General features: G+C 44.1%; 1 protein-coding gene across 1 annotated transcript in view; it reads right to left on the bottom strand.

The window, feature by feature from the left end:
- The window catches only part of aff2 (AF4/FMR2 family, member 2), a 199,815-nt gene that overhangs the window by 21,395 nt on the left and 168,664 nt on the right, over window positions 1-9,756 (bottom strand). Inside the window, exons 12-17 of the mRNA XM_017307008.1 lie at window positions 8,555-8,660; window positions 8,324-8,474; window positions 8,021-8,236; window positions 5,999-6,191; window positions 2,688-3,623; window positions 2,487-2,602 (exon numbers count right to left, since the gene is read on the bottom strand). Coding sequence (XP_017162497.1) covers window positions 2,487-2,602; window positions 2,688-3,623; window positions 5,999-6,191; window positions 8,021-8,236; window positions 8,324-8,474; window positions 8,555-8,660 — 1,718 coding nt within the window. The remainder of the gene's footprint in view (window positions 1-2,486; window positions 2,603-2,687; window positions 3,624-5,998; window positions 6,192-8,020; window positions 8,237-8,323; window positions 8,475-8,554; window positions 8,661-9,756) is intronic.

The raw sequence follows: 9,756 nt of genomic DNA, 5'->3' as shown, positions 1-9,756 counted from the left end.
ATATCACTAGCTGATGCTACATAGTTAGCATTGAGATGCTATCTTAGGTTTGAATAGCTTTGCTAACAGGCTAACTCCTTTTAGCACATCAGCAGTGTTTTCCAGCATCTCATCAAGACGATTTCTCAAGAAATTAACCCCTAATGAGCCAAGAGAAGCAGCCTTGTCGTCCATCGTTGTTAGTGGATGTCGTCTGTGCGCCAGATTTACGGGTGTACCAAAAACGCGCAAATACAAAGGTTCCGCTGGGAACATTTGCATGTAAAAAAAACAAACAACAAACACACTAGCATGCGATTAATCACATTAAAATTTTTAACACGTTAAAATGTATATAACTATTTAACTGAACTGCTCCGTGCATTCTRCCCGACTTGGAAAGGTGATAATCTGAACCATTTAAGTGTAATCAAGAGGGGGGGAAACATGTTTCACTATTAATTTCTTCACATTTCATCTTYAGKTWTAAAACCGTGCTGCRTTGTTTTCCCTGAGGTAGATCTGAATCCTTCCTGAGCATCAGAGTGATCAGTCCAGCCAGGGAAACACCTGCCAAACGTCGCAGGAAGCTGCTGACTGAGCCTGATGATCTCATCGCCCCGTTCGCAGCTTTCCGCCGAAAAGCCTCCCGGATGATAAACAGAGCGAGGTGACAATCACACAGTGTCACAGGTTCAACCCCCGGTCACCCCGTCCTCCTCCCCCGCGCCTCTTTAAGAAGCCCCAGACGCTATAAAAATATTTCCTCTGTAGCTGTCACACAGGAGCTTATTTACAGCGACAGGCGGCCTAGTCTGTTTTTAAATAATTCACACGGAGAGCTGAAATTCACGCTTTGTCATTCCTGTGTCACATTGTGAATGAAAGTCGCCTTGTGTGGCAGCTTCATTGGTGCAGTGAGAAATATGAAGCGCTGCCAGAAAGACCCGCTCAGCATTACAGTCATCGGATAACCTCTCCGCCTGCCGCTCCCCTGGGGACGGCTTGCTCAGTACGGGGAACAGACCGGGAGCGGCGTCTTCCAGTTCACACCAATCACTAACACACCACAGATGACACCTATGACAGAAGGTGTCATCTGTGGTGAAGCCTCTTTACACCACAAGAGCAGTAAAAACAAGGAGCCGAGGACCTGATCTCAGAACGAGGGAACCTTGGCTGAAGTACGATGAGAACCTGGGTTGTTTTTTGTTTTCTGGAGGGAAGTAAAAGTGAAGCCCAAAAGAACAAAAACATTTTAAAAAACTGGGTGTTGTTTGTTCTCATCCAACTGAACGTTGCAAAAGGCTTTGAAAAAACTGTMAGAAGCTGATTTGAGAAGAACTGGTCCAGAACAACGGAGTATAGAACTAGAGATGCACAGATATGGACATTTGGGGCGATGCTGATATCTGATGTTTAGGCCTGTAACAAGAGATAAATCAATTAATCTCATGATAAATTAAAATGATCTCAATCATTTTAATTTGCATGATTTATWGTTTTTTCTTTGTTCTCTCTACCAACTAACTAACTTATTATTAAAAGTCTTCAGTCTGGTGTTTTGGAGACGACATAATACTCTCGTTTGATATTTAAATGTGTTAAAATATTCATTACAATTTAAAGTTTATTCATCTTTGAGAATGWGTTCTTGCATTATTTTACCATTTCCATTATATTAATTGAAAATGGTCTCAAAATAACTATATTATCGTTTATTGCAATAACTTCTGGGACAATTTATCATGCAGTAAGATTTGTTATCGACAGATCTACCGATGTTAACATTTCTGTTATGACTGCTAACCGATATTTACCAATATCATATATATTCTACACATTGGATACATTTCTCTGCCCTTCAAAGCTGAGAAACAACAACCTGACCATCAATATAACTTCTCTGTCATGGTGACCAAACAAAAACCTCATGACCATCTACCACCAGAAACACAAACAGCAACAAGATGGAAATAAACATCGCTTGTTAATATCGACTCAGTTTGATTCATCAGACCAATTCTGATATGTTAAGAAAACAGGCCGATATCATTGTTAATGCTGATGTATCGTCGATGTAGTAGTTTAGATTTGCAGAGTTTATTTGACCACTACTTGTTTGTGTCTGAATTTGCTTTTATCTACTKAAGTTAGATTAAAATTTGCCACAATCTTTWTTATAAATGYCATAGTTATTGTAGTTAATATGAGCATCTCTTAACTTTTAGCACTTTTAATCATCACACCTCAGAGCTTTACATCAGTTTTGCTTTCTGTGCGAGTTATTATCTTCTCTAATAAATGTCAGCTTGTCTGTAAGCCGGAGGCCCAAACCTGAGGACCAGGAGTAGTAGATAGGTGCTCCTGATTGATTGATTGATTGATTGATTGATTGATTGATTGATTGATTGATTGATTGATTGATTGATTGATTGATTGATTGATTGATTGATTGACTGACTGATTGATTGGTGCATGTCTGGTGTTCCCACATCAGAACTTACTCTGCAGAGCTGCTCTTGTGGTTGTGTATTGGTGAGATGCATGGTGGGAGGAGCAGGCAGTCTTTGTCCAGGCGCAGCTTCTTGTTACACTTGACCGGTGATTCTCCGTGGTCCAACTGGGAACAGAGGACAGGGACGATGGGTTAGCTGAGAAGCGACCGGACGGTTTGGGGATCAACATGGCCGTAGTTTAATCAGCACCTTGTGTTTCCTCTTGCTCTTGCTGGTGTGTTTTTCTGTGGGAGYCACCATGTTTGCAGCCGCCTGYCTTCTGTGTTTACCTCCACTCTCCAGTCTCTCCGTCCGCCCAGCCAGCCTGGGATTACCCTGCTCCTGCCCAGGGRGGTTATCCAGTACCCCCATACCCTGACTAATCTTCTCTCGGTCCCTCGCCACAGTCCTCTCCTTTTCCCCAAATCCAAACCTCTCCCTGTCCTCTCTGTCCGTCTGCCTCTCCCTCTCTCCTTGCCTTTCTTTGTCCTTCACTAAACGCTCGYTTTCTTCTTCTTGTCTCTCCCCCTTCGTCAGCTTCTGCCTCTCYCTGTCCCTCCCCGCGTTCCCTTCCCGTTCTACAACTSCGATCCTGGCTCTTTCCCCCGCCGTCTGCCCCGGCACCCTGCTGAGGAAGCTCAAGTCGATTTTCACCCACAAACTCTGAACCTCGTGATATTCSCTCAGAGGGGACAGAGCCACATCGTGTCCCACGTTTGACGGCGGTGATGCGGGCTCCKCATCCTTCCCCTGCCCTCYGGACCCTCCGGGATCGGGAACCGAGTTCCCAAAGGAAGCACTTATGTTGCYGATGCTCAGCAGGTTGCCGTTGCCGACGCCACCACCTCCGCTGCCGACTACRCCGACGCTGTCTTTGATTCGGAGTCCAGTTCCGGCAAACGTGCCCAGACTTCCCGCCCCYGCGGCAGAGCCGAGGCACGGGAGCAGAGGCGCGTGGCTGTGCGCGTTGGCCAGCATCTGGGCGCTGATGGCCGAGCGCRTCGTCTGGGCTGGCAGGGACGGGATCTTGGTGGCTTCCTCGCCGTCCGACTGGCATTCCGACGAGGAGGAGGAGGAATCCGTTTCGATGAATTCCCTGGACTTCGGTGTRATTTTGGTGCTGGGACCTCTGTGTTTCCTCTTATCCTGTTACATGGATCAACAGCAAAAATAAAACAAACAAAAAAAAAAAGAAGCAGAGGGACGTTTAGTCAGTCATATAAAATCCCACATGGTTTGACTCGTTTCCCTCGGAGCAGGCGTGTTAAACTCATTTCATTTTGGGTCACATCAAGGTCAATGAATGTTCTCAGAGGGACGGTTGTGTTAGAATTTATTAATAAAACTCATTAAACTGTTGAAATGTTAATAAACAGCTGTATCTGCATTGAATAAGTACTTCTTAAAGGGGCAGTATCATGTAAAAATAAAGTTTWTGATCTTTACTTCATATTATAAAGTTATTCTGTCATCAAAAACATACCTGGAGTGTGTTTTATGGAGTGAGTATTGAGTCTTTCGTGCATGTTTGAGAAATCCTTTAATCTCCATGGCAACCATTCAGCCGTCCAAAACGCCTAGTTGGACCTAGCTCTGCCTTCGAGGACGGAGCTCCTTGTATTATCACGGAGGAGGAGTTTTTAAAGAGTCAGAGACTCAATTTGAAGGCACTAAATTACAAGTCAAATTTRATGCATGCAGCACTTTAACAACTGAAGATAATATAGATGAATAAGTGGCTCAATGTACCTGGAAAACATATAATACTGGCCCTTTAAAATAAAAAAATATTGAATATCTTGTGATTTTTTTGTTTTGTTTTTACAATCAAAAATCACTGATTTTGTGGAGCTAATTTAGAAATATTTACAAGAAATTTTTAACCCGACGTATCAATGTCACGTTATAGTTTGTGATCAAGTTAGGCTGAGACAGCAGAAGACAGGAACACTGCCACCCGCATGCAGGCATTAGTAAAGTTTTAGATTATATTTGCAGAGAATTTCCAATAAATTCCCAACTGTCCGTTAGCGCGGAAAAGTGAGGTGATCTGTTAATTTAGCATGAGAAACCCATTGATGTMATTTGGAAGTTTACAGATAAAAATGCTTTGATCGATACAATAATATTAGTTATCTTGAAGATTGTATTTTATATGTCTCTCTCTGGAGTCTAGAGGAAAAATAAAAAATCTTGACTGTCTTAGAAAAGAGCCCAGCCTCAGCGATCAACCCGCTGAAACAATCCGGCTTATTTACCACGAATCGATGCGCTCCTAAACTCCCCAACAAAAGAGATCTGCTGTAGACAAACATTATAATCAAAAACAAAGCCTGTAACTGGATCACCAAACGCGATAATATCATGCAAATTATGCGGCACAAGTTGCCAGCTTGTTCTACTAATCTGTGAAGTGAAAAGAAACATGCTTTGGCTGTGTGACTCCGGATGTCACCAGCGTTCAGCGCGCACGAGTCACACAGCCGAGTGGACGGCCGTCTGCTTGGCACATGCAAATTAAAAGATGCGTCTAATGTTTCTTATCTACCAGTTCCTTCATAGATGAGTTTGCTTTTGTTTAGAAGGAGAGCTTGTTTGTGAATCCTCGYCGTTTTGAGTTGAGATTTTTGTCTCCTGTGAAAGCAACAAAGCAGACACAAGCGGTACTTTTATGACAAAGATGTAAAACTTTGCTGCGTTTAATGTGTTAAAAGTATTCAAACTTTGGACATTTATAGTAGAAATGAAGCGTCAAAAAGTAATTTTTTCTTTAAAAAACAAAACAAAAAAACCCTTTTATCTAAAATCATTGAAGATTTTTCTTTATGAACACATCCAAGTTGTTGAAAGCAAAACTGGTGCAACGTGTTTAACACGTCAGTGTTTAAACGCCAAAAACCTCAACACAGCTGCTTTTATACTCACCATAAAATTGCGCAGCTGGAATTACAAAAATAAATTTGCTTAATGAAAACACAGCAATTTAGAAAGAACTCTTTTGATAAAGAGTTTTTAGGATGAGGTGGTTCTTCAGCCGTATCAAAATTAGAGTATTTCACAAAGCTGCAGTGGAAAATCTTTTCTTTGCATCAAACAGGTTGCATGACCAACAACAGGATGTTACTACTGGAGGAAAACATGAAGAGACTACAGGAAGTGGTAGGAAGATGATGGTGCAGAGTTTTTATGACTTATCACATGACCAGGTTTATTCACAGGAGATTTTAATTACGTTTCTTATTTAATGGAAACGTTGCAATTGCAAAAATAGTTTTTGACATTAGTGGAATATTGACAAAGTTTTGTACAAATTTGTCAAGGCTAATGACTCCTGATTTATCACGATGCATTTTTTTGGTGACAATTCAGCAAAACATTTTTTCTGTCTCTTCATGCTGGAAACTAAAGCGTTTCCCTTCAGAATGCGTGAACAATCCGCTACACATGCCGGACCCGGTGCTGAGTTTTCCAGATGTTGGAAAGAGGCGGTGAGGCGTTTTGAGTGAAGAGCCGACGCTGACCTGGTTCACAGTGACAGCAGGAAGAGGCACGGGGGTCTGCAGCAGCGCTGCTGGTGGAGTGGCTGAGCTGGTGGCGCTGCGAGGCTCTTTCCTCGGGGCCGTCTTCCCGCTGAGAGGCTTCCCCCGCGGCCTGGGGGGGTTCTGGTGCTCCAGGGGAGGCGGGGGCAACAGGTCCTTCTCTCTCGCCGCAGGGCTAGTTAGAGGAGACACAAACAACAGGAAGCGCGGCGCTCCGAGTTAAGATCAAGCCGGCAGCGAGGCGTGGCGACCCCGGTTACTGATCGCTGCCAAACAGCTGAGCAGAATGTTTGCCTGGGCTAACTCCRGGGGGCGAATGGGTGTTCGAAATGGAAAACTAGATAAATAAATAAATGCAATGGGGTGAAATAATTGAAAACAGCATGAGTTTAACTGAACTAGTCTGGAAGTTTAGGATGCAAGAGAGGAGAGGAATAAGTGAGTGAGGGAGAGAGAAATGAGAAAGGAAACAGGAAGGTGGTTTTGTTCTGCTAATTGGCCTGAAGTCAAGCTGAGCAACGAGTTCAACGTCGGTTCCACTAAATCCACTGTGGGAAATCACGATTTACACACACTCATCATCTGCAATCATTTCCTTGGATTTTTGAGCTTTTTATATTGCATTTGAGCTGCTTTGTGATGTTTATACAACATAAAACTTCACAGAGTTTAAAAAACAAGAAGCGTGTGACGTTTTCCCCCCAAAACCCACAAGGGATCTACACTGACCAAACGCTCTAAGTAGCAGTAGCTTCCAGCTCTGGGTGAATATTTGACCCGTCTTCTAGTCAGAAATGGTAAAACTGATAATGGTTGAATAGTTTCCTGATCTGGGTTTTTACTACAACCCATAAACCGGAAAAGGCCAGAGTCATTCCTGAAGGTTAATGTTAGCCTGATTTATCCACTCCAAATCCGGCTTGGATGTGTAGCTTGAGAGAATGTGTGTGTTTGGGATTATTGTCTTGCTGATACACACACTTGTGTCCGAGTTTCAACCATTTTGACTAAACTTTCTGTTTCAGATGAAGGGAGGATGCTGACAGGGTTTCTACAGGTTTCATCAACTCAAATGTAAGATGTTCCTAAAAGACGGTTATGAATGAAATTTAAGATCCGTATCATGACAGAAATGTACAAAAAAAAATCACATTTTGTATAGAGTCAAGCTTTTTCTGCCCAGAACGAACATGGCAGCGTACAACAGAAGTGGAGAAGACAAACATCGTCCAGCCAGCCAGCGATCATTTACCAAACAGACACATATAAAGCTAGCAAAGGCAACTTAGCAGCTAGTTAGCAGTAGCCTCAGTCACAGGACGGAAAGAAGATGTCTGCGTGCGACTCTAATGAACATTTTGTTGTGGCTTGATTATTTAATCTTCCATATTCTATGTAGTTTATTTTTCTCATGAAACTTTTGTCAGGCAAAGAGTTTGAGTCGCACACACTCACAGACGTCTCAGATTATTTCACTTAAAATAAATACTTTTTCATCAATATTAAGGAGCTATTGTCTTACAACAAGCTTCTGCTTCTAACTTTAAAGTTACTTGTAAGCTAGTTTTGTCTTATTTCAAGTTTACTAAGATATTTGCACTAGACCAAAAACACTTGGTAGGATTTTGTTTTTGCAGTGCAGCCGGGGTTAAATATCCAGCCACAGCTCTTTGTCCTCTGATCTTAGTGGTGAAACATTCTTTATGTGGTAATTTGTGTTTTGATCTATTGATCAATATCAAAACAACATAGTCCTACTCATCAAAATATTCCAGGAACCCTCCTGTTGATGATCATCATCATCTATTTGTTCTTTCCTCTCTTTGGGAATTAAAAACACCTGAAAACCTTAGAAGTCTCTATTTTAACTTTGCGTTAGCTGCCTGGTTGGATCGTGTGAACCGTTTTAGCCTCTAGCAGTGAAAATTCCCCAAGCGACTCGTGTTTTTGTTCGGACTCCTGCTGGTTCTGAGAGGCGTGAAGCAGCCGGCTCTCCTCCGGTACCTGTGCTGGTTGGTCCGGCTCCACGCCTGGTTCTGGTTCTCCTCCACGCTGCTGGACCTCTCAGCCCGGCGGGGCTGCTTCTTCCCAGTGGTGTTCCTCCTAGAGGCGGGGACCTCCTGCCCCGACAGCAGGCCTGGCGACAGCCTCATCTTTGACCTCTGACCCTCCCCAGAGGCCTTCTGGCCCAGCTTGGCTTTGGCCTTCTCCCTGCCCGGGCTGAGCGGAGCAGAAACGACAGTTCACCTCTACTGACGCTTAGCTGAGCGGCCAGCTAGCATTCCTTTATAAAGAAAACACACGAACCAGAAGCTGGTCCTGCTGTCTTTGTGCTCCGCCGTGGGTGCAGCGGGGACAGGTGTGCCGCCGGACCCACAGGGCTTGGTCTTGGCAGCGGTGCCCACTCCTGGTGCTTCATTCCGGGGAGAAAATGTCTGCGGATCCTGGCTGATGGAGCCTTAACAGATTTACCCAGAATTAGTTGTTTTGCTTTTTTAATCAAACCAGAATGCGTTTTGAGTTTTGCTCTCCACTAACCTGCGCCATGATGCTCCTGCTGTGCGGGGACCAGCGGTTTGGTCTGAGCCTGGACTTTGTTCAGCCAGCTGTCCAGTTGCCACTTGTTAGTGGAAGGGGGCTCCGGCTGCAAAGAGGACAGAAAAACAAAACAAAACAACAACAAAAAAACACAACTTCATTAATATTTCAGGAGGCGCTCTCCGCAGCTCCTGCACTTTATCAGAGAGGAATCGTAACTAAATTTCCTTCGGTCATAAACAAGTGAGAAACTCGGCGCGCCTCTAAAAATAATGAAACCGTCTCCGGATGAAGAATCTTTACAGAGGAATGTAAAAGTATTGCGTGTCTTGTGGTTATTGTATCACGCCGTGCTGGAAGCTCTTTATTGCATATGTGGAAGCTGCGGCGCTGCCGTCGTTTTCTCCGCCCGCGTTTCTGCGTTTCTCCCAGTGTGTTAGACCGCATAAGCCTATAAAAGCAGGCAGCATCGAGCCATTAAAATAATGTGATAACTAATGGCATGACTCGCTCCTCTGCGGTTGGGATCTTTATGGCTTTCGGAGCATAAAGCTTTTTTTGCTCCGCGGAACGAGGCGGCTTAGTGACGGTCCGGGTCGGAGCAAAGCAAACAGGCGGTGGATGAGGGAGAATAAAAACCTAAAAGTCAAACTTACTCTTTAAAATGTAAGCCAAGTTTTGGACACTTGACTTGTATTCTTATTTGTTGGGGGATAGTTCTGCCTCATGAGCTGAAGTTGTTGAAAAAGGCAATCTGGGAACGCAACTGTTCCACTTGAATCTGCACAGCAGCTCATGTATTTATCTACCTGTGTGAATACAGCAGCCAACATGACTGGTAACTTACTATTTTCTATTAGTTCCTCATAGATTGCCTCAGTTAGCTTAAATTGGTAGCATATGAGTAGCAGTAGACACAATGAAAAACAACTGCAGCAGCATCAGCAGCTGCAGCAGCATCAACAGCTGCAGCAGCAGCAGCATCAGATGCTGCTGATGCTGCTGCAGCAGCAGCATCAGCTGCAGCATCATCAGCTGCAGCAGCATCAGCAGCTGCAGCAGCAGCAGAAGCAGCAGCTGCAGCAGCAGCTGCAGCAGGAGCAGCATCAGCAGCAGCATCAGCAGCATCAGCAGCAGCTGCTGCAGCATCAGCAGCTGCAGCAGCAGCATCAGCAGCAGCAGCATCAGCAGCTGCAGCAGCA

The sequence above is a fragment of the Poecilia reticulata genome, linkage group LG10 (assembly GCF_000633615.1).
Source record: "Poecilia reticulata strain Guanapo linkage group LG10, Guppy_female_1.0+MT, whole genome shotgun sequence".
NCBI classification, from domain to species: Eukaryota; Metazoa; Chordata; class Actinopteri; order Cyprinodontiformes; family Poeciliidae; genus Poecilia; species Poecilia reticulata.
This window is presented reverse-complemented; position numbering and strand designations above follow the sequence as displayed.